The 25,009-nt window shown below is 34.0% G+C and overlaps 1 protein-coding gene across 5 annotated transcripts in view; it reads right to left on the bottom strand.

The window, feature by feature from the left end:
* The window catches only part of SOS1 (SOS Ras/Rac guanine nucleotide exchange factor 1), a 174,847-nt gene that overhangs the window by 23,687 nt on the left and 126,151 nt on the right, over positions 1–25,009 (bottom strand). For all 5 annotated transcript variants that reach the window (XM_041757107.1, XM_041757103.1, XM_041757106.1 and 2 more), the window contains exons 9-15: positions 14,484–14,611; positions 13,039–13,694; positions 4,110–4,191; positions 3,199–3,321; positions 2,847–2,950; positions 1,683–1,905; positions 440–559 (exon numbers count right to left, since the gene is read on the bottom strand). In XM_041757107.1, the coding sequence (XP_041613041.1) occupies positions 440–559; positions 1,683–1,905; positions 2,847–2,950; positions 3,199–3,321; positions 4,110–4,191; positions 13,039–13,694; positions 14,484–14,611 (1,436 nt within the window). The remainder of the gene's footprint in view (positions 1–439; positions 560–1,682; positions 1,906–2,846; positions 2,951–3,198; positions 3,322–4,109; positions 4,192–13,038; positions 13,695–14,483; positions 14,612–25,009) is intronic.

Raw genomic sequence — 25,009 nt, 5'->3', positions numbered from 1 at the left:
CATCTATATATAATACATTGCCAATAACTACATAGAAGAGGTGGGCCACAAACGGTAAAGCAACAATTGTTACAATGTATTTTTATCAGAGTTGCCTCATTATTATATGTAACACATAGTACAATAATACCACAAAAAAGGAAGACGGAATAGGGCTACCTAGGAGGAACACCTCTATGTACCCTGGAATCAAGCTAGCACAAGTCTGCAGCTGATTCCGAGAAGATAAAGCATACACTAAACACACCCTCAAGAAACCATTAAATGAAATAAAAATACATTAAAAAAAAAGAGGAAAAATACGTTAGAAAACTATTCTCAGTGCAAAACAAAGCAGGAATAGAGGAATAAAAAAGGACATGAGGCATACAAAAGCAGAACTGCATTTCAGGTTCTAAGAGCGGGCTGCTATGACGCGTATGGTGGCAGCACTACTTACTTCTCAAACCACAGAGTGAGATTAGTGGTGTGCCGGATCATTTTTAGAAGATTAGGAGAATTAATTTCTTTGTCTTCTTTTGTCCACACACTTCCAACTAATTCTGATGGCTGTACAGCTCTAAAATCATCAAGACACAATAATTCTACATGATACCTTTGCCTCTAGCACACTGCTTTATTAAGTAAATGAGGTAAATAAAACCAAACTCCCATATAAAACTTCTTTGAACACCAACAGAAAGGTTTATGAAAACAAGGGATAACAAAATCTTAAAATTATGGGTATTTTTCTATTTCTATGCGTGTATCTATATACTTATATTATCACTTTATAGTAGCATTCTGCTTTGGGCAACATTGGGATTTTTTCATAACATCTTTCCCAGCACGTACAAATACTATTTAATGAATTAGGGTGACAGTGTAATTTGGGATAGTTCTTTTAAATAATGGTATCTGTTGTAATAATCAGTTCACTGAGGATATAGTAATCACTGTAATTCATAAATCTTTTTTCTTCCCCTAAAGGAGGCAGGGGAACCACACCACAGAAAGGTCCTGCGAAATAAAGTAGATTGTAATACATTAGGTTTTTGGGAAAGTGATGATTTTTGGAGCAGACAGAGATCTATAAATTAAGTTCCTTTTATTCATGTAGTTATTAAAAAATAGTTTGTTATTCTAAATTCTAAATAGTCCCCATTTAAAATGAGAAATACACTGAGACAGTAGTTATGTTAATGCAGAAAAACTAAAAGAGGCTATGACTGGCCATAACTTAAGTTCACAACTACAAGGGCAGCAGCTAACTTACTGAATGTAAGTTACTTTGTGCTGGGCAATGTGCTAAGCACTGTTTATATACTGACTATTTCCAATCTAACAATGGCCCCAGGAATAGGTACTGCTATTAGCCCCATTTTAATCTTGAGGAAGCTCAGGGACACAAGAAGGCTCAAGTTGCCCAAGGATACCAAGCCAGTGATTGGTAAAGCCAGGATCTGCACTTAGCTTTACCAGCGGGAGTGACAACAGACACAACCTGTAAATCCAGGCAGAACAGGGGAATCAGGGAGAGAAAGAAGGGGAGGCCGTCTATCCATCAAGGCTTTACTACTACACACTTCAGGTACTAGCTCATTTAGGTCTTTTAACATTCCTATAAGGCAGAAACCAGTATTTCATTAAAAAAAATTAACTCCTTTGAAATGATTTTTCAGCTTGAATGTCAGATTACATACCGATACAGATCTGATTCAAGTAAAGTGAGTTGTCGAGCAATTTCTATTGGGTGTAAGGTGAGCAGGTCAAAAGTCTCTATGTGCCCAGGCCTGCTTATATGCCACTCGACTGTGGGAGGTGAACTCTGAAATGTAATATTATGACCTGGTCCATTGTCTCTTGCAATTTTTTTCCTTTGGATTATTTTAGTGATGGATTCAACCCATTTTTTCATTGCTTTACCTGAAATACATTACATTTTAAATGACATTTAAATACTTTTCACTCAATTATTTTATTCTTTTAAAATATTTTAAAATTAGACAGGTGATACTTAAATATATCTTTGCTATTACAAAGTTCAATGATCAAAATTCAAAAAAAAGGAAGTTCCCCTTTACCATTTCCCTGTTCCCTATCCTAATCTCATGCTCCTTCCCATGGCTAACCACCATTAACAGTCTCGTATACATTCTTCCACGTCCTTTCTAAATAAAATTAGAAAGTAACTCATTCATAGAGATTTCTCACCTCCTCTTCCAAACTTCAGTGCAAATGTTATTTTATAATCCTCCATAAAAAAGACATGAGATTTATAAGAATAAACTATACACATTCACTGTTAACCTAATTAACATTGCATTTTATACACCAAACAGTGCCAGGGGCTTGATTCCTTCATGTTAGAGTTTCTGATGTGACTCTGTTTTGTACTATGCATGAAAGTACTCTCATTTAACTCTTTATTTTCTGATTCTCATTTAGAGTGCACTATGGAAATTAGAAACAAGTTTGTCTAGGACATTCTTAGACCCACACAATCATAGAATCTTTGAAACTCAAGGGGATATGATGACACACCCTTCCTAATTGTCTTCTGGTACACAGACCTTCAGATAAGTGGAAAAATAGCATAAATTGAGACTTTTTTTTTAGCCAGTTCGAAAATAATCAGTAAGTTGATTTACTAAATGAAAATACACCAGGTCAACAGGGTGACTATTGAGGAATTTGTAAATCAAAACGTTGTGTGATGAAAATTTTCAACTTTTTCAAGTGCTTATGCTGCCACTATTATAAACAACTTTTAACAACACTGAACAATAATGACATCAGTTGATAGTCACCATAGTGGTACTTTTACATGTAAAACTAGGCACTTAAAAAAAAAAAAAACACCATACCTCTCACTGTTCCAATAAATTCTTCCATTCGCTGCAAAAGATCTGCATCTCTTTCAAAATCATAGAAGTGGTGCTCTACCCAATGCCGACATACATTTAATACTCTATGGCATTAACACAGAAGAATAACTGAATTACATGGGAACTCAGACATAAATGCTTATCATGATGAATTGTGTAAATTAAAAGAGTAATTCTTTCCAAATTAAATAATTTTATCAGTGGCTTACACTTTTGCTTCCCTCATTTTACTTGTTACCTCCTCCTGCTTGGAAAGATCCTTATTTACTTCAATTCTGAAACCAAAGCTCAAGACAGACTTCACTACTTCAGTTATTTCATTACTGCTTACCGCAGTTGTACAGGCTGTATGTATTCTTTTCTAAACCTTTTTAGTTCTGCACTCAAGGGCTGATCTCCATTCTCTATAGCTATGCGATCAGCTTCTGTTGGCTCAGGCTCTGGAATTTCAAACCTAACATAAAACAGAACAAACTAATGAAAATACTAATAATATCAAATTATACAAACTGAAAACTACAAACCTTTTCACTAGTCAGCACAATCAAGAGAGCAATGTGAAAATTAACTACAGACATACATACATTATCAGTGAAAACAAGTAAGGCTTCTATAAAGGTTTAAAGATCTTACTTTAATTTTTAAAAAATAAATTAATATTTGCCAATATTAAAAAAATGAGAAACATAATAAAGAATACATGCAGAGTCTAAAAATAAATGTGATTATAAAGTTATGGGACTGCTGTTCATTTTTGGCTTGTGTAATCACTCTAAATCAGCTAACATAATACTTTTTAAGGGTAATGCTTAAAAAGTTGACTGTTCCTTGGGTGGCTGAAACACTTTTCTTGATTATGGTATTTGTTCACTGATAAGCTCCATTTTCTTCAACATGTGATATATTTGAAAAATTCTGTTTAGAACATCTAAATCATCAAAATTTAAGTTTCCAGAGCCTAAATTATACATTTTTATATAGTTCTTTAGCTTGACTAATTCCATAAATTTGAAATTTCCCATACTGGGTTTCCATGTAAAAAAGAATGCTCATTTTTGTATTCCAATGATCAAAACTAAAAGATTATTATAATATAAATGGTCATCTAAGAGATGTTAGTTCTTAAAAAAGTACTCATGAACTATAATTTAAAGCTCATATAATTTATTTCTGAGAAACATGTAGGATCTTAGCTCAATCTCTTTAAAAAAAAAAGAATTTAAACATTTTACATTAACAGACCTTTCTATTATAAGACTCAGTAGTTCTTGAGGTTTACAAAAGGATCTGTATGTTGTAAGAAATGTCCGAACAAAATTGGGATCTAAGAAGAAAAAGGAAAATTATCTTATTAAAATCTTTGATTCAGAATGATTAAAGCTATTAATTAAAGCTATTAATAAAGCTATTATTAACATTTTCAAAAGACAATGAACAATTTTAAAATTCCCAAAATGTTCTGACCACATAGAATGCTTTGGACTTTATAACAAATTGCTAGACTAAGCCCTTACTAAAATCAGTGGCAAAACCAGTTACTAAGATTCTGTATCAACTTAGTTCTTGACCTCTGTACACTCTGAGTGGCTGAACTTACTAAACTCCTCATCAGCCGCAGGAATGCAAAGGGAAGAAAGGCAAAGAGCATGGAAACAAGCTTCCACCTGTTACCTGATCTCAGAACATCTCCAGTTGGTTTCTATCTACCTCATGAAGAGAAAGGCCACAGTGATAACCCATTACTTTTTCTGACATCCAGACTAGTTTATCTAGGATCAGCTACCTAGATTCCTTTAAATCATGTTAACAGAGCATTCAACTAGAAACTGGATCCTAGAATGCTGTAGATTAAATACAGTTTCAATAAATAAATTAAATAAATAAATAAATAAATAAATAAATAAATAAATAAATAAATAAATACAGTCTCTCAATGATTTTATTTGCTAGAGGTCTTCATTAAAACTGCTAAAAGAAGCTTACAAATACCCATAAGTGTGAGAATATGGATTTGGTTCTCTTCACAAGTCAATTCTTTTTATTTCAAATAGTCATGGTAAGAGTTTAATCATAAGAGCAGGAGTCTCCAACTCTTTCCATGAGAGAACCTACTTTTCATTCACATCTCCATGAAGTAAATCAGGAGGCTGACAGAGCGTAGTAACTTCCCTAGGTCTGGCCTACTCCAGTCTATCCTTGCCAGTTTTCTCCCAGGTTGTGGAGAAAGGCTCCTGCCACCAGCACGAGACCTGGGCTGTCATCTTCTGCACAAAGAGGGGTAGAGACATTGTCCCACAATGGGAAAAAAAAAATCATTCCCTCCTATGACTCAAATTTCATCAAGGTCCACATTTAGTTATCAGGCTTTAAAAAAAAGGAGGGGAGAATTCATAAACTTTTCTTACTGGGAGCATCCTTTTCCTGGTTTTCATTATGGACTGGTAAGCTCTAATGTAATGAGAAATTCATGGAGAGTAGCAAGTACCTTTATTTTTGTTAGGCTTCACACTGTGGATCCTTTATGAATATGCTCTTCTATTAGCATAGGATTTACCAAGAATCAGAGTTAATTTGTTTGGAAAATTTCTACTTAGGCTGATTCTTTCTGATTAAGAACCACTGTAAAGTTAACCTTAACATAAAATAATGATAATATATTAAACTCCCTTCCCCAAAGTAAATGCATGGTTTTATCATAGAAATCTATTTCTAATCTATTGGTATATGTGGTCATCAAGATAATGAATTGATTTAAATATCAGACAACCTTGAATTTATAAGGTTTTTTTTTTTTAAGTTAAAGAAAATTCACAGAATAAAAACATATTGATTTTAAATGCCCCTCTCCTCCTCTACCTTCCAAGTCTAGAGTGGGTTACTGATAAAAGTAATTCAAATATATACAATCCTTTAGTAATTTCCTCTCTGTTGGTATCTTATTGTTTGTCTTCAGTTACAGAGTTCCTCAAACGTTAAAGACTAATGTCTCATCCAGAAGAAAAGATTTTAGAACAGAAGGCTGTACAAGATTTTAAAACAGAGATTTATATCGATTTCATCACAATCCTCCCTTTCAAGAATCTACTTCCTGTTCTGCAAATCTATTTGTAAGGTGAGGCCTCTCAAAACATCATATGTCTAGGAAGCAAAAGCAGTGGCCACTGCAGAGATGCTGAGCTGTCACTGATGGAGAGAGCTCAGACGCTTAGCAGTGTTCCAAGTCTACTTGGATTCTAGCTGTATTCTAAATTTAGGCTGACCCCTCAATTTTAAAGGAAAAGTTTATTTTGGTCTAAAAACCGAAAATCAATATTCAGATCCATTTCTTCTCAGAGGCCACCTAAGTTAGGCTAAAAAGTTGTGGGATATCAAAGGTACTTTAAACTGAAAAAGAATAAAAACAAGTTCTAAGTAAATTATTCTTTAAGAAAACTGCCTATTTTTAAAGGCAAACTACTTTTAAATGGTCTTTTCATCTTCAACCAAAACTTCTGGTCATTTCAGTATCTTAGTAACTGATGACAATGCGGGGAAAGTCCTGACATGCCTTGGTCCCACATCAGGCACAGTTCCTGCTATCTGTTATGTAACGTTCTCCAAAGGCACTCACATAATTTACTCCTTATGATTTCTGTGAAGTGAGTGGGGCTGATGTTTTTCCTTTCTGCTTATGAGAGAAGTAGCTAAGACTCATCCAATGTCACACAGTAGAGTGGCAGAAACGCAACCAGACTCTAGATTGTGTGATCCCTAATTTTATGCTTTTTTTCTACTGTATCACATAACCTCTCTGGACTAAAAGATCCCTTCAAGTTTTCACAGCTGTGACATATAAATACAAAGAATAATTCTATGAGTTATGTAATCAATACAGAAACAAACAAATGATTAATTCAGAATGTAGCTGTAAACTGCTAATCTGGTTAAAGGCACTACAAAGTCACTGAAAAATTAGCAGGCTAATTGTGATTCTGTAATTCTTGTTAAGCCTTCTTCCAGATTTTAGGAAGTAGCAGCTGTACCTTCCTGTACACTGTATTCAGAAGAGGAGTTTCTGAAGCGGGCAGTGAAATAAACACTCCCACAATCATCACTGTTGTACTAGATTCTAAAGTGACTCAAGTTTAAGTTGTTTTTAGCTTGATTAGAAATAAGAGCAGTCTTGCCAAAAAGAAAAAACCAGCAGAAGCTAAAAATAAACCAAGAAAACTTGGCAAAAGTTTAAGTACTTTCAAAAAATATCTTACAGGCTGCATATATTCCCAGGCTTGTATTGATTTAGACTCCATTTTTGGTTGCAAGTGGTGCAAAATTGCTAATGAATGAAAAACTTTTTATATAAAGAGAGGACATAACATCTGTATTTGAAATTTTAAACAATAAAAGGGTACATATTCCAGAAGCTATTTTTATCTCTATTAACTTCCCCTCTTCAGTGATTCTAACATGTACCATGTCCCACTAACCTCTGGAAACCTTTATCTGATGGATGATGTGAAGGACTAAGATAATTTGATATTTTAAAAATACTCATCAATAAGTACAGATTATATAATTTTTGTAAGGAAAAAAGTACTACCTACTCAGGCAATGACTAAAGCTACGTCTTTGGTTCTGTTGGTTGTGAGGCAGCAGCTATCTACCTGTATTATAAAATGATGTTTCAGAGACAGATGGAAGGCAAACACATTAAAAATACAAAAGCCAGGCTGCTTTGGTTTCAGAACATAAGCACAAATATTTGTGGAGACCATGAAAATTGGCTAGTTTGAGAGTCTCCTTCTCTCCTTCTTTTCTCACTTGCTTGTGGATGTAAATCCTGCAAACCTCCTTCTCAAACATGATTTCAATATGAACAATGATAAAAAAAACTTCCTTCTGGTTTTCTTCGTTATTATTTTAGGTACTAGTCTCTTCTACTAGATTCTCAAATTCCTGCACTAAGATTTCTACCAAGCTCACTAGCTGCTGTTTCCTTCCCTCTATACAACTCTCCATACAAATATAGTTGCTCACTCTCCCATCAAATCCTTGATCCACGTTATTTTGAACAGGAGCTGCAGGCTTTTTTTTCTGCTGATCTTCTAGCTGCCTTTTCTCCTTCACTTGAAAATATTCTTTGAAAGATCCTTCATTGCACAGTTCTTCAAAATCTTAGGAATTCAAAATATACCTATGTTAATGTTCAGAGGACAGCATGCTAAATTGGAGGTGATAATGCAACTGTTTTTTTTTTTTTTAGGTACCTATTTTGATTGACACTTGACATTTTATTTGGCAAGGTCAATGAAATTTATGAAATATTTGTTACATGGAGTTATTTATGTCAAGAATGCCCCTCCTCCCGCCACCATAGTGAACTGCTGTTAATCAGGATGTCTGTTCATGTGATAATTCTCCCTTTAATACAGCCATTTAAAAAGCCACAAGAAACAATAAGCTCCTCAACAAGGGTTTATAAACAATCACTCTTGAATTCCTTAAAAAAGGAAACAGACGCTATGCTGACGCACAAACATTTAAAAAAATTATCAGAGAGTTTAAAAATAGAACAGCACTGCCCTATAGATCAAAAATTGTTCAAAAGATTTTTTTTTTTAAAGTTAAGACACAAACTCAAAAGAAATCTAATGCAGGTTTCTGAGGATTTTCTGAGGGCATAAAGTAGAAATAAATATTTTAAAGAAAACTATCAACCGGTGCAAGTTTTTTCAATACCATTTTCTAGAAAATAGTTCACCACGTATGGGAAACACCTTTTTCCCACACTTCAATATGAAAAGCTTTTATTTCCATATAATGTCAGTTCTGAATTTTCCCTATCTCGAGGTCATCTCATTTCTCTAAAATAAGATTATCAAGTCAGACACACCATTACCAAACATTTCTTCACTCATGTCGTTTTAAGTCTCAATAATTAATTTTTACTTTATCTCCTATAACTCTGAAACAGAAGTAAAATTCCTACTCTCATCTCTTCTTTACATGCATTGCTTTGTGTTCTCTTAAGGTAGGTAAGAAAAGTCTCTTCATATTCTTGTCAGATTCAGAGTGATCTAACAAGATAGTGTCCCCTCTCCAGCATTTGAAATGAATTCCAAAGTTCTGATGTAGTTAGCAGATTACTATATTTACAGAAATACTGGATCTGAGAGACAAGTTATAAATCAGATTCCACATAAGAACCTGTTGGAATCTTTTAAGCAAGTTAAGCATTCTCTAATTTACCTTAATTTAACTTTTTCTCCCAGAAAGCTTTCTTTTATAGGACAAACAACACCAATAGACTGGGTTTTGTTAAAAACTAAAATTATGATGCCCAATACCTAATGGTATACTAAAATCTATGCATTAAAGTAGAAGTTTATCTATAGTTAGAGATTATTACCTATTTCAATAAGAGAAAAGAATTACTCTGCTTAAATCTTCATAGTAAACCTGTGTTTACCCATTAATGAACAACCCATTTATATTGCTTGTAATTCAAACTACACATGAAATTCTATTTTTATGTGACAAACATAAGAAATATATTTTAATAATGAAAAAATTAGCCTTATATGAGTCACTGTAACATGGTATAAAGTACAGTCTATTAAGAATCAAGAAACCTAAGTTTTAGTCCTCATTCTGCAATTGGTATGATTTCTGGAAAATCATAATTTTCAGGGGCCTTGGCTTTTTGTCTGTTGTTTGAGGAATTGGTCATCTTGTCTGACACTGCAAATCTATAGTTGTTTCAAAGTTATTGTTAAAAACACTTGAGGGATCAAGTTGGCTGAAGCCACAGTGAAGTCTGAATCAAGTAAGGTTAAACCAGTTTTTCTTCTGGTTTTTATGACAATTTCTGTCCAACCCATAAGCTAAAAAATGTTTGCAAGTGATGCTTAGTGGATATTAAATTTTCTGACATATTATAGCCAATGTCTTTTATTACAATTCTGTACAATATAATAAAAATGTACAAGTTAAATGTTAGCTTTTATTTCAGCCTAATTTGCACTGTATGTTCCAATAAAAATAGCTACCAACCAAATGAACCCCCCACTCCACCAAAAAGAGAAGAGTAATAATTCTAAAAACAAACGGTCACTTGATCTGTTATTATTGTTGCGAGGACTCAAAGTACATTTAATCTGGAAGAGTCCTTAAAAAATAACTGTTTTCATGTTTTACAAGTTCACAGATGATCTAATAAAAACACATTCCATATTGCCAGTAACATATTCAGTTAACATATTCATACAGAAGAGTCCAAATAAGCTAGTAATTAATACTATTTGTACGTATTGTAAACCATAACTCAAGAAAGCTGCTTGTGTATTCCAGTTACACCAGTAATATACCTTAGTGACATATGTTAAAATATTCAATTAAGCTTCAAAAGAAGACAGAAAAGAAAAATGTCAAAAAACCTTGGCCACAACACTTCTAAAATTAACACTGGCATTTTATTCCTCGAGAAGTTAATAAAGGAATTTTTGAAAAACTTTAACTTTTTAAAAAAGTAAAATAATCTTGTCAGTTTAAATGTGAATACACTTAGGCTTACAAAGTCCTGTAGATCTAGAAATTTCAGTGTTTTATACTAACTAGAAGTAAAACCATTGAAAATACTACTCTATTCAAAAGCTAAAGGTTAATATAAAGAAGAGCCACAATCAAAAGTAACTCACAAGACACTACAGCAAAAGTACTATGTCTACAGACTTGGCTAGCATTGTGTACATTAAGGAGAAAAAATATTCAAGACTACAGAAAAACTCTCAGCTATGCTTGTTCAAGTTTTGTTTTAAAGTGTCTTCAATTCAAAAAATAAATAAAAAGCACAGTTTCCAGAAAATATTTAATTGTAGTTCTGCAACTGCTTACTAATAAGTTAGTTCTGTGAAATGCAGTTTTTTTAAAAAAAACTTTATCAACAATCAAGTGTTACAGAAACAATTATATTAAAAAATTTGGAATCTGAAAATATGTTTTCCAATTTAAATGCCACTACCATGACATAATAAGTCTTCTTTAGCACTTTCTACTTAACATTGCTCTACAGGAAAAAAACAGTAAAACTTTTGTCTTATGTAGATAAAAATCTAAGGATTAATTTAAAACAGTCTAAGAACTCAAAGCAAAGGTATTTAAAATAAAAAACAGTTTAGGATGTTCATGCTAACGAAATCAGTGAATCATCTAAGACTGAGAATAATGTGGCAAGAAGAACAATTTGAACTTGTGTAACAACTTTAAAAATTCTTAAAAATCAAAGAAAGAAGTATTCTGCAACCACAAGTTTCGAGTAATTTAATGAAACATTTTTGTAGTTGATTTTGATCTTAAAGAGTACACAGAAACTGATGAAGATAAAAAAAATAGGTTAGTCATATTAATTACTGAAAATTATACCTCTCAAAAAGTTTTATATAACATAAAAAAAGATGCCAGAGTAATCTGTTTCTTTTTCATGTAAAATGTTAGGCAGCTTATTTAACTTTCCTGTGCTTTGTTTTTTTCATTTTTGAGTCAGTAAAATGAAAACACTGATAGCAGAAGTTTCTAGGTGAAAAATCAGTAGTAAAATTGGAATCCCAGACTAGGTTTCTTGCATGATCTTCAACATGTTTCAGCTACTGCCTTCTACTACCAAATGGAATCTGTTTAGAGAATCCAAACTGCTTTTAATAACCTATGGAAAACACTAATATTTTACTATGGAAAAGGCTAGCTAGCAAAAGAACTACCAATTGGAGGCCAAATAAAAATTAAAACCAAAACAAAACTGGCTTATTTATCCCAGAGACATGTGGAGAAAATGAAACATGATATTAATGAAAGTGTTTTGATATCACTGATAAAAATATTCTAACTTGATTTTACTTTTTTTGCAAAGAGGCCCTGATAGTTTCCAGGCCATTTAAGTAGTTCTGACTGGACATTTAATAAATCAAACAGATTAATATTATCAAATGCTATTCATCTTTATTACAATGGATCAGTTAATGGGTAATCTTTAAAAGTTTAACTGGTGCCAGAACAGTTTCCAGAGAGAACTGAGAACCCATTTAGAGGACTTTAAAAAATGAAAAAACAAAACAAACCAAAAGACCCCCACCTCCCTTAGAAATACACATCTCTTAGAAATAAGAATATATTTAAGCAAGAAGTATAGGGATGGAGGTTAATGTTCACATTCAACTACTTCAAAAGAGCATTTATGTTATAAGATATACATTTGAGTTTATAGATCTTTGTAATACAAACATTCTTTGAAATTTTACATTTATATTTACAAAGAGCTTTTGCATATAGTTGTTGATCTGTTCTTTCCAATAACATTCTAAGGTTGCTGTTGGGATGTTGATTTTTGGGATGAAAACTGAGGTCTGGGACCTTAGGGAACTGTGACAGAGTGAGGGTGTAAATCCAGATTTGGTGCTCTTTCCACTATACCATAGGCTACAGCATTATACAATTACCAAGCTTTCTATCGTGTAGGGAAGTTGAAGGTTGAGGAACATTGGATTATCATGGGTTACTTTACTAGAAGAAATAGAATTACTTAAAAAAAAAAAATCATGTTTGTTCCTAAACTCTCCAATATTACATTTGATTTGGCTTCCACCAATCTTCCTAGGTAGTTTGGACGCATTTGTCTCTTAAAAACTGCCCTGCTAAGGTAATACTGTTTTCTTAAATGTGATCAATTGTAAAACAGAAAAAAAATATTGAAAACTTTAATGAAAGTTTTAGGAATGGAAATTAAGAAAAAGCAATGCGCATATTTGTACTACCAGCACAGTTCTGGTAATGAATTATACTAAAATTTTTACTGACTTTATGATCTCAGTAATGGAAAGAGAAGAAAGAAAGAAAAAAAAAGGTAAAGGTTTTTAGACCCTAATGATGATTTATCTTGTTTCTGCCACCAATTGGGTAAATTTAGCCAAGTGATTTTATTTTCTTATTTGTAATTCTGGTTGTAAAGTTAAAAAAATATTTAAATGTGGCAGAAAAGGTACAAATGGCAGTATTTTTAGGCAAAGGAAAATGAACTCGGAATAATGCAGAGATCTTCTGTTGTTAGTTTGCTTTCTATTTTAGGCACAATGACCTGTGCAGCAAAGAAAATCAGTTGGAAGCAGGAAAATAAAAGTGACAGGCAACTTATATTTCTTACCTGCGTACATATGGTACGTGAGCCTCTCTATAAGTTTAATAACAGTTCCTGCTTTGATAATTGGAATTCCAGCCTTGGGCTGCATGTTTTCTTCAAATATTATATTCTCTTCAGAGTCAGGCTCTGCAAATCTATAAACATCGGCACTAGGGAGCCTCATCTGCTCCTCCTTCTCTTCCTGTAGCATCGTCACATCAAGCATCCTTTCCAGTGTACTCCGGTACTGTAAAGATATCAATGCTGCCATCCAATTGTTTTTCTCTTCAGCTGACTTGGCAGAAAATATAACACTATTTTCATCTTTTAAAATTATTTCAAAAGCATGCTTGTACTCACTGGTGTCATCTTTGTCATTAATTTGTACCTTTCTCATGAAAAACTTTTCTTTAAGACGATATTCTGCATTGCTAGCACCAGGAAGTCTTGGCTGCCCATGATTTGATTTACAGCAAATCATTAAGCCATCAAAGAGAAATATGTGTCTCTCATGTTTGGCTCCTACACGTGTAAGAGTTCCTTCCATTATAAATTCATTGCAACATTGTCCAATGTCTTTTCCCTCCCAACCATCAATATTCTTTTGAATCTCGTTCATTTTCTTGATTGCTAGTTGTTTCCCCTTCATTTGCTGACTATAAAACCGACATGCAGATTCACTGGGATAAAGGAAAAAACATCATTAGTACACAGATGACAGACAATCTAGAATTCATAAAATAAAGGACAATATAAAAGTACATTTTAAAAAGTTGCACGGAGAAGGCTTTCATTAATTTTCCAAATATATTAGTGTTACAAAACTGCACCGTTTTAGGAACTAAAGCAACATAGTAGAGACTTTTTTTAGTGCTCTAAAAAGAACAATGAGTAATGACAAAATTCTACTCTATAAATTTAGCTATGGAATGATTATTTCTACCTTGACTACTAAATATTTAGAATGACAAATATTAAAAAGTAGCCCAATATAGTGAAAAAAATCATTTAAAAGACTTAAAAAATTATTTAGAAGTGTTTAAGTGGACAAATCCTAAAGCTAACAAACATGCACATATTATAATTAAGAAAGTGGAAGCAATGTTATCTGAATTAATACCTCACGTTATATAATCCCTAAAATAAAGGACACTACGAATTTTACTTTGACAGAAGGATGATGTTGACATAAATCTACTCAAGACATTTTTCTCTGTCTCTCCCTTAGCTTACCAGTTGACTCTCAGGAGGTCTTGTCTGGGAGTATGCAAGGAAAATGCACAAATATGAAAGGTTTTTCAAACAATAACAAATTCTCTTGGCTTTGATGTCACTTCCTCTGAAAGACCAAGCTTGTCACTAAAACTATTTTCTTCATTGTTTACTTGAGGAGGGAACTGGGATCCCTGAATTTATACCAGAATACTCAGGGTAAAAGGGAGGATTATTAAAATAGTAAAAATATTCACCTCAGTCTTCGTTTTGCAAGACTTTTAGAACATATTTTTTCCATACCACTCTGAACATTAAGCAAAGCTGTTATTGCTTGTTTCAAACACTCCTTGTCCTCTTGATCTTCACTCTTTTCTTCTAACTGCTGCAAAGTCAAAATGACAAATCTGAACCCATAGGACAGTTTTGGACAAAAAAGAATAATAAGCTCATTTTATTTAAGAATGAGAATAACATTGATTCAACTCTTTCTGCCACAATAAAATTTTTAAACATGTCATAAAGTGTCTTCTTTATGTATTGCTTTCTGTATCAACATGCAACCAAGTTTTCCATATTAAAAAAAAGAGCAAAACCAGTGTTAAAAGATGTCATGCCTTGTGACAGGCAGTAATGTGCAGTTTCTCAGCTGAATATGACTGAAGATAAATGAGGGACATGAATTATCTTCTTAACCAGCACAGGATTTGCACAGCAGTAAGCACATAGATAAGATGTCTCCTTAAGTATGGAATTTGGTCTTAGGTTTCTGGATCCAACACTACTATTGTAGCAACAGGATGATTAGGAAGATCAGGACACAGAGAAAGATGCAATACAGTGAAGAGGAACTTGCAGACACAAAACCTAGGCCCCAATTTTGCCTCAACTTCCATGTGACTCTGGGGCAAATTACTTGGCTTCTGAGTCTCACTTTTCTCAACTGTCAAGGCTTGTAAAAAGCCTGCCCTGCCTACTTAATGGGGCTCTTATTAAAAATCAAAGCACTTATAAATGGTAATGTGCAGGATAAGTCTAAGTTGTTTCTTTGTAGTTCTACTGCAGAAGTAACATTAGTTATCATGAAGCACTTTGTTAGTATTCACACGTTAAGATTTTGAATAAAACTAGATATGTACATATTAGTGAAACTAAGTACATTTTCTATGAGTGGCAAATATACTATATATGCTAGACAGAAACTCTGTACTTAGTAAGGATTGAGTCATGAAGAAGTACCAATTATCAATACAACAGGTGGTTATAATTCAAGCAAGCAATTAACTGAGGTATGAGTTACAATAAATGACAAGAATCCAGTAAACTTCTAAACCTATTTCTGGATACCAAAAAGAAAAAGTTAAGAACACGTATCAGTAGTTTTCACACAACATTTAAAAACACTCTCTACCATAACAGAAAAGATGTGAGAAATAAAATCACAAAATATTCAAAGTAATTAGTAAAGGTTTACTATTCAATGAGTGTAATTATTCATTATTACTTTAAGTATTTTATGTTCTTGAGAGATAGTCCTTAAAGATCAACAACACATTCCTTTTCATTTCACCTGATGAAATCAGTTATAACACATACACATACTGATGACTTGTGAAAAGTAAACATATTTTTTACTCAAAACCTAAATCATTATAAAAATAATTTAATAAAATATCTTAAATGCTCAGGTATTCCAGATATAGTAAATGCCATATTGTGATGTCTATTTAATGTTCAGTTTTATTATTCTAATTTCTTATATTAAGAACTCACCATACCTTCAACAAGAAGCACAATCTGCACTTTTTAGAAAAATATTCAATCTCAATTGTGTTAAGTAAAACAAAATTCTATTCATGATAAACCCCCAGGACAAAGAAGGGTAAAAAAATCTTTTTCTCCCTCAAAGCATGCATATATATATATATATATATATACACACACATATATATATATAAATACTCATGTATCTTTTACCCATAGTATTACTCTTCACTATGGCCAGCTAGATTAAAGAAAGTCAACAGCCAAGTGTTCATAAAAGAAAGCTACCAGGTTTTTACTTAATGGATATAACTGGTAGGCTGAAGGCTGTACTTAGGGCATTCTTTCAAAATACTCTCCCCGTCCCTATTTTACTTTTCATATGGGGGAATTTTGGGAGACAAATAAAATGTTACTGTTAGCCTTACTGAGTTAAGGTTTCCAAGGCAGCAATTTCACATTGAAAGCAATGTGCATTAAGAAATGGCCAAATTCGGGATTCCTGGGTGGCGCAGCGGTTTAGCGCCTGCCTTTGGCCCAGGGCACGATCCTGGAGACCCGGGATCGAATCCCACGACGGGCTCCTGGTGCATGGAGCCTGCTTCTCCCTCTGCCTGTGTCTCTGCCTCTCTCTCTCTCTCTCTCTCTCTCTCTCTCTGTGACTATCATAAATAAATAAAAATTAAAAAAAAAAAAGAAAAATGGCAAAATTCTATGTGGTGTAACAAAAGCACCACTAAAGAGAATTATTTCACTGAGTTATTTCAGAATGCAATCACTCAAATATTTGAGTCAATAGGATACAAGGCAATTTTTTAATCTTAAAGAGCTGGTAGAATATTGAGTCCTTCATATTCTATCCTTTTATTTTTTATATTATTAATTCAGGCAAACATACCTAAAGTTATACAAAAACCCACAGTTTTGACAGACATAAAAAGAGCTATGAAAGTAACAAATTAAAAAAAAAAGTAACAAATCCATTTAGACATGCATTTGAGTTTCTATTCTTTTTTTTTTTTTTTTTTAATTTATGATAAGCACACAGTGAGAGAGAGAGAGAGGCAGAGACATAGGCAGAGGGAGAAGCAGGCTCCATGCACCGGGAGCCTGACGTGGGATTCGACCCCGGGTCTCCAGGATCGCGCCCTGGGCCAAAGGCAGGCGCTAAACCACTGCGCCACCCAGGGATCCCTGATTTTCTATTCTAATAATGTTTCAAGGTTCTGGGTCATTGATCTGTTATTAACTATATAGCATTTCACATATAGAATATACCACTATCTCAAAAATATTAAATACATTTTAAAAACCACAAACCCAAAGTCTATGCCAAACCTGTAAGACTTTACTAATGAAGTAGTAATCTGCCCCAGAGTCACATGATAGTTGAGGCAAATTTTAAATGCAATTTTTACCTTCGTACCATTACCCAAGCATCTAAAATAAATTTCAAGGTAATAAATGACTTTTCTTATAAGCATTTTCGTTAACATCGCTGACTTAAACTGGGCATTGGTGCAGAATAATTGAAGCTAGCTACTCTCAAAGGTGTGGCTTACTGTTATAGAAACAAAGCAGTTGCAAAGAGTTCAACTAATTCACAAACATATAATGGCTTCCTTTTGTTTAAAAAAAAAACAAAATCTTTGAATTCATGTTTTTATTTCTAGAAATTAATTTTTCCAATAAGAGATTACATATAATGAAGGAACTGCCATTAATAAATGATGACAGAGGCAGGAAAGAACCAGGATTTCTGAACCTCAGTTCAAGGACCTTCTCAATATACTACCTAAAAAACGGATATAACTTTGAAATACCTATTAAGAAAATATTCACCAAATAAAACCTATTCCATTCAAATAGGTGAATTGTAATGCACAGGATGACAAAATATACAATCAAGAAATATATAACTCTAAGATTTGGGACATAAAGATTTGTTTTTATCTTAAATGGGGATCGCGTTTTGATTGTGGAATGGTTACATGTATACTCTGATAAGATGCTAAGAATAGATTACAAAGTGGAAAATACATGGTCAAATAGAAAATTTAATTTACTATTTTTGTTAACAAATATATGGAATGTTATCCAAATTATTCCAGAAACCAACAAATTAAGCCAGCTGCTCCTGACTGTATGCTATCTCATAATTCACACATCCCATTTGAGGCTAAGCACAAGAAAGGCAATGACCCTCAACTATTCTTTTACAGTTGCAGCAAAACTAAAAAGTATGGGTGAAAAAGATTAAATTCATAACTAAAATGAGATTTAGAGATGGTCTGCAGACTTCAATTACTCATACTACTTGCTAAGTCAGAAAGTACATTTCATAATCCAGTTCCTTTCCTCTCAAAAGTTATTTTATGTGTAGTGATTTCATATATGCCGATAATTCTTACAATACACAAAATTTCAAATAAGCGATATTAATATGTTAATAAAATTTGATCTTTTTAATCAGCCCAAGCTCTCATTTTCCCCCATAAGAAATGGAATAAACAGCATAAATTTGTAGCATAAGCAGTGTAAATTTATAGTATAACTAGTATAGTTCTTCCATAATTATAATTTATATAATAGCTTTATTAAACTAACCAGTAGTTGAAAATATAAAAATGAAAGCTTAAAATATAAATTGTAACATGATGTATGATTCACTGCTAGGAAATAAAAGCAAAATTTTCAAAGTTTTTTGAAGGAAAAGTCACAAATTTTATTAAGATAATTAAGTGTGGCCCTTTGTATCCTTTCGAAACTATTTAGAATATTAATAGTAGCTGAGTGGAAAAAACTGAAAAGGGCAGATCAACAAGGGAAAGCCCATCAAGTTCTATTCAGAATTAAATTAGCAAATATTAGCCTTACACTGTTTCCCCTCTTACTGCTTTAAACACCACAGCCATAACAAATACTGCAGAAAAGCTATAAAAATGCAAGAATTTCCAGGAATGGTAGTGAACTGAAGAAGTCTTGAGAGCCCTCCCACAGATAATAATTATATTATCTGGACAAAATGTAAAAAACAACTATTTGTAGACACTGGAAAACATCTAAAAGAAAGCATAAGCCAGGGGATCCCTGGGTGGCGCAGCGGTTTGGCGCCTGCCTTTGGCCCAGGGTGCAATCCTGGAGACCCGGGATCGAGTCCCACATCGGGCTCCGGTGCATGGAGCCTACTTCTCCCTCTGCCTGTGTCTCTGCCTCTCTCTCTCTCTGTGACTATGATAAATAAATAAAAATTAAAAAAAAATAAAATAAAATGAAGAAAGCATAGCCAGCAGCACCAATTATTCTTGAAAAGCTGCAACTAGCAAATGTACACACTTGAGCGATTTAAGGCTTTCCCCAACCTCTCATGGTAACAACAGTGGGGAAGAATGAGAGGAAAAGAAGCCTCTACAGGCCAGAGATCAAAGAGACCACAGTTTAAAAAGACATTTAAGGGGGAAATCTGGAAATGAACTGCAGAAGGACTGAAACCCAAAATCTGAAAATAAACTCTAAGTACCTGACTGTTTGCTAAACTTTGCATGCATCGGACAACCCCAGGAAGCCTGGCAAAAAAGCAGGCAGAGACCAAAGAGGAATCTACTCTTGAAGGATTGAGCTCTAATGGAGAAGTTCTGAGGCTTTTTTTTTTTTTTTTTTTAAAGAAATGGGTTTATTCCCCAAATGTACACAGCTCAGGTAGCAGAAAGCTGAAGCCTTATTTGTTTCAGGTGCCAGGAGATAAAGCTTAAAGCTGACAGAGCAGCTGGAAATTAAGGGGAAATCCCTGGGTATAAGGGAACCACAGAGACTGTGCCCCCAAAACTGAACATAATCTCTGCCCAAACACTTGTCTGACTGCCAAATCATACATGCATAGGGGAGACCCAAGAGAATCACCTAAAGCAACACACAGAAATCCTAGAAAGTGAACAGAGATATCAGCTGCTGCATAATACAGAAGAGAAATTTTTAGCCGAGTCTAGGAAAGTGAACTGCCTATCAAAGTAAATAACCAAAGTAAATAATCCCAAAACAAGAAACCCAGCAATCCTCAACACAATAGAATCCAGAATTGTTCACAAGCAAACAACAGGAAAGTGTGACCCATGTTCAGGGGCGAGGGGGTGGGGGGAGAGTCAGTTAACAGAAAATGACTCCAAGTGGGCCCAGATGTTGGATTTAAGAAAGGTTTCAAAGAGGCTTTTATGATCATGTTCAAAGAATTAAAGGAAAACATGGTCTTACTGAGTGGACAGATAGGGAGTCTGTGGAAACTGTAAAACAAAATCCAAATGGAAATTTTAGAGTAAGCAAGGTATTAATAGTTCTACTGACAGATTTAATAAAAATTACTAATTTGAAGAACAAAGAAAAATGAACAGTCTTACAGATCTGTGGGACAACACAAATTAGTTCAACGTAAATGTACCTGGAGTTCCAGAAGGAGAGAAAATGAAATTAAAAAATGGCAGAAAATGCAACCATAATGGAAAAGCAAGTTAAAATCTGAAGCATGGAAAGGAGTTTGAAACTTTAAATAGGATATCAACCCTAAAAAGTGTTAGGCATAACATTTATGAAAATAAAATACCTTTAAAACCACCTCCCTGTTTTTATCAGAGAGAAAATTATAAATGCACCTCACAGTTTAGTTGATTTAAAATTTAAAATTAGAGTAGTACAATAGTCAGCTGTTTATTTATTATTACAATGGCTATTGAATTACACTATCTTATGTTTAACTTTATTTTATTATTTTTTAAATGATTTTATTTATTTATTCATGAGAGACACAGTCAGAGACCTAGGCAGAGGGAGAAGCAGGCTCCCAGCAAGGAGCCCAATGCAGGACTTGATCCTGAAGGCAGATGCTCAACCACTGAGAGACCAAGGCGTCCCCTATGTTTAACTTTAGACATTTAACATCTGTAGTCAGATATAATACCATTTAGCTCACTGCTTGGAGTCCATGGTTTCTGGATAAGAGTTTCCAAATTTAGAAACCTAGTTCAAGGGAATGGAAGCTAGATAGATCTCTGTTGGGCTTATTTTTATTATAGAAGCTATGTTTTCTAAATCTTCTCTTACTGCTGGTATTAAAACATCAGTTGATGGGCAGTATAGAAAATGGTCTGAAGCATACAGCAGTAAAACCAGATGTAAAAAATGAAAAAAATTATAGATAAAAAATGATGTAGAGTAGATGATTGCTATTGTACAGCTCCCAAACTGAAAAAGCAGCAAACCAAAGACATTAACAAATGTATGCCAAGATGTTTGTGGTGGGGTTTGCAGAGCAGATTTCTTTACAAAGAGTTTTTGGCACACTACATGAAGGCCAGTAGTGGGTGTTTAAAGTGTATTATGTACCACAATTTATATTTGACTCTTCCAATTTGTTTTGTGTAGCATTTTTTTTTTAAAAAAGGCTATATATTGGGAGGATAAAATCTCTTAATTTTAACACTGCTCAAATTTTTAATTTTTTTAAGGTTTTTATTTTTTTTATTAGAGAGAGAGAGAGAGAGAACTCTGGTATGTGCAAGTGAGAACAAAAGGCAGAGGGGGAGAGAGAAGCTGACTCCCTGCAGGGAGCCGGAAGTGGGGGGGGGGGGAGGGCAGCCACAGATCCCAGGACCTTGGGAACATGACCTGAGTTGAAGTCAAATGCTTAAGCGACTGAGCCACTCAGGCACCCAACATTTCTCAATTTTTTCTCCTAAGTTTTCCACTCACTGTACCATTCAGATTATTGAGTTCTAAATCTTTATCAGTAATCCTTTCCCACAATTCCTGTACTGAAACATTTGGGGCTATAATTTTTGTAATATTTGTGATGTTAAGAAGAAAAAGAGCCAATCTTCAAATCAGTCCGCTATGCAAAAATCTAGGAATATTAGAAAATTTAATGTTGAACTCTGTTTTTTAAATTTTTAAAAAAGATTTTATTTCTAAGTAATCTCTACACCCGATATGGGGCTTAAATTTACAACCCCAAGATCAAGAGTCACATGCTCCACCAACTGAGCCAGCCAGGCACCACAAATGTTACATTTTAACATATAGCAAGAATCTAACCAGGTGAGCCTTTGGATTAAAGTCGTTAGTGTTCTTATTTTCTAAAATAAAGCTTGTGATCAAGATAAACACTGCAATGTTAAAATGAAATAACATCAACTACAATACTTACTATTCTGTTAGTCCTCAATTTAATTTACTTAAAAACACATGGTTGTTATGATGTGTTAAAATTAAACCTGGACATTTTTTTCTCTCAATTATTTTGCTATCTTGTACTTTTTATTATCAGTAAAAACTAAGAAAGGTATAGAGATTTTAAGTGTTTAATTTTCTATTTTTTCCTTTAAGAGAAAGCATATATGATAACCCCAAACCCAATTATATACACTTAGTCTTATTCAGATGATCTAGTAATTTTATATTCCTGTTCTTTTTTGCCTGCCTACAGTCTATCTGAAAAATACTGCAGCCATTAGCATTTCACAAGAATTTTTGGGACTAAAATTAAATTTTATTTTATTTTTTTAAATAAATACAAAATCTTACAAATAAATAAAAAATCTTACATTTTATGTATTTATTATGAGACTCAGAGAGAGAGGCAGAGACACAGACAGAGGGAGAAGCAGGCTCCTCACAGGGAGCCTGATGCGGGACTTGATCCCCAGACCGGGATCAGGCCCTGAGCCAAAGGCAGATGCTCAACTGCTGAGCCACCCAGGCGTCCCTATAATTAAATTTTAAAATCTAAGATCAGAATGAAATGATACTTAACTGGCTTAATGTAAAACAATATATATAGTTATATATATAATGTAAAACAATATATATAGTTATATATAATGTAAAACTATATATATGTGTGTGTATATATATATATATTTAAGAAAGTCATTATATACTGGAAAATCAGAAAACCAAAAATGAGTATAATTCTATAGTATACCAAAACTTAATTGTCATGGGTTGAACCGTGTTCAAGTCCTAACCTTTGGTACCAGGGAATATGATCTTATTTGAAAACTGGGTCTTTGCAGATAGAATCAAGTTGAGGTGAAGTCATATTGGATTAGGGTGGGCCCTACATCTGTTGACTTAGCACCTTTGTAAGAAAGAGGACAGAGCAGATGCAGAGATAACAGAAGAATGGGGAGCTGTGATGAAAGCCATGTGAAGATGGAGGCAAGGAAAGAAATAATGGCATGGGCAAGCCAAGGGCTAGGCTACCAAGGATTGCTAGGATCCACCAAAAGGTAAGTGGCAGGATTCTTCTCTAAAGTCTTAAGAGGGAGTATGGCTCTGCTGATACCCTAATTTCGGACTTCTAGTCTCCAGAACTGTTAAAGCTCGAATTTTTGTTGTTTTTAAGCTACACAGTTCGTGGTGCCTTTTTCTGGCAGCCATAGGAAATGAATACACTAATGTACATATAACAGTATAGATGTGAACCCAATTTTTAAAAAATATTTTTTTTTATTTATTTGAGAGAGACAGAGCAAGTACAAGCATGGGAACCAGCAGAGGGAAGGGGGAGAAGCAGAGTCCCCAGTGACCAGGAAACCTGATGTCGGGCTGGATCCCAGGATCACAGGATCATGATCTGAGCCAAAAGCAGAAGCTTAACTGACTGAACTAACCATGCCCCTGAACCCAATTTTTTTAAATTGAGGGAAACTTACTTTTCCTTATATTGTATGGTCAACATACTTACATAGTCCCCAAGTAACAACTCTAAATTTGCTTAATAAAGCAAATTAAACTTCACAGAAAAGAGTATTATTTTTCAGTTTCAGAGCACTCAAGTCTTATACTTACTTGATTACTTGACTAAACTTTTATTACTGAATTTATAAAGTTTAAAGAATTCTAAGTTTCCAGGGAACATGGATGGCTCAGTCCATTAAATGTCGGACTCTTGATTTTGGCTTAGGTCATGATCTTGGGAGCATGGGATCAAGCCCTGTGTCAGGCTCTGTGCTCAGCAAGGAGTTGATAGGGATTCTCTTCTTTATTTATTTTAGAGAGAGCATGGGCAAGCATGGGGAGGGGTGCAGGCAGAGAGAGAGAGAGACAGAAACCTTTTAGCAGACTCTGCACAGAGCATGGAGTCTGATGTGGGGCTTGATCCTAACACCCTGAAATCAAGACCTGAGAGGAAACCAAGAATTGGACATTTAACCAACTGTGCCATCCAGGGATTTCAGATTCTCTCCTTCTTCCTCTACCCCTTCCCCCTGCTTACATGCTCACTCTCTCTCTAATAAGTAAATTTTATTAAAAAATTCTAAGTTTCCAAAATTAGTGTAATTACATACAATTTATAGTTAAACGTCTTTTAAAATATAAGACACCTATAGGAATTCTAAGGAAAACTTACTTTATTTTTGCAAAGTTTTAAACAAGTGTTTACTGTCTAAGTGCCAGACACTACTAGGCACAAGAATTCAAAGATACTTAGGACTCACCCACTCTGTGTGAAGCACACAGTCTAATAACAAGGTAGACAAAAGGAATGGGACAAGTTCTATGAGGAAGTATGAAGAAAGGAAACTCATTAGGTAAAAGGATCAGCGTAGGGAATCAAGAGTAACTTGACAGAGAAACCAAGATTTGAACAAACTGACAAGCAGGAATTTCTTAGATGAAAGGGGAAGCTAGAAACAGAAGGGAAGGGAAATGGGAACAAAAGGAAAGTGGAATCCTGAACAGGTTTGATATATCCAGGGCTGCTAAAAATTTTCTTATGGCTAAAGCATAAGTCGGGTTAAGACTAGGTACTGAGATGAGGCTGGAAAGAGGCTAAAGAACTTAGATTTGTGTTGAAGTTGATAGGGAACCAACTGTCCTTTTTAAACTGAAAGGTCTAAGAGGCATAAAGGCCATATAGGAAGCTGCTACAGTAGTCCCAGCAAGACATGCTGGGAGACCTGGGCTAAGGCAGTGTTAGTGAAGTGTAGAGAACACAAGGAACTTCCAGAAATGTATTACATTTGAA

Source organism: Vulpes lagopus, chromosome 5 (genome assembly GCF_018345385.1).
Source record: "Vulpes lagopus strain Blue_001 chromosome 5, ASM1834538v1, whole genome shotgun sequence".
Lineage (NCBI taxonomy): Eukaryota > Metazoa > Chordata > Mammalia > Carnivora > Canidae > Vulpes > Vulpes lagopus.
This window is presented reverse-complemented; position numbering and strand designations above follow the sequence as displayed.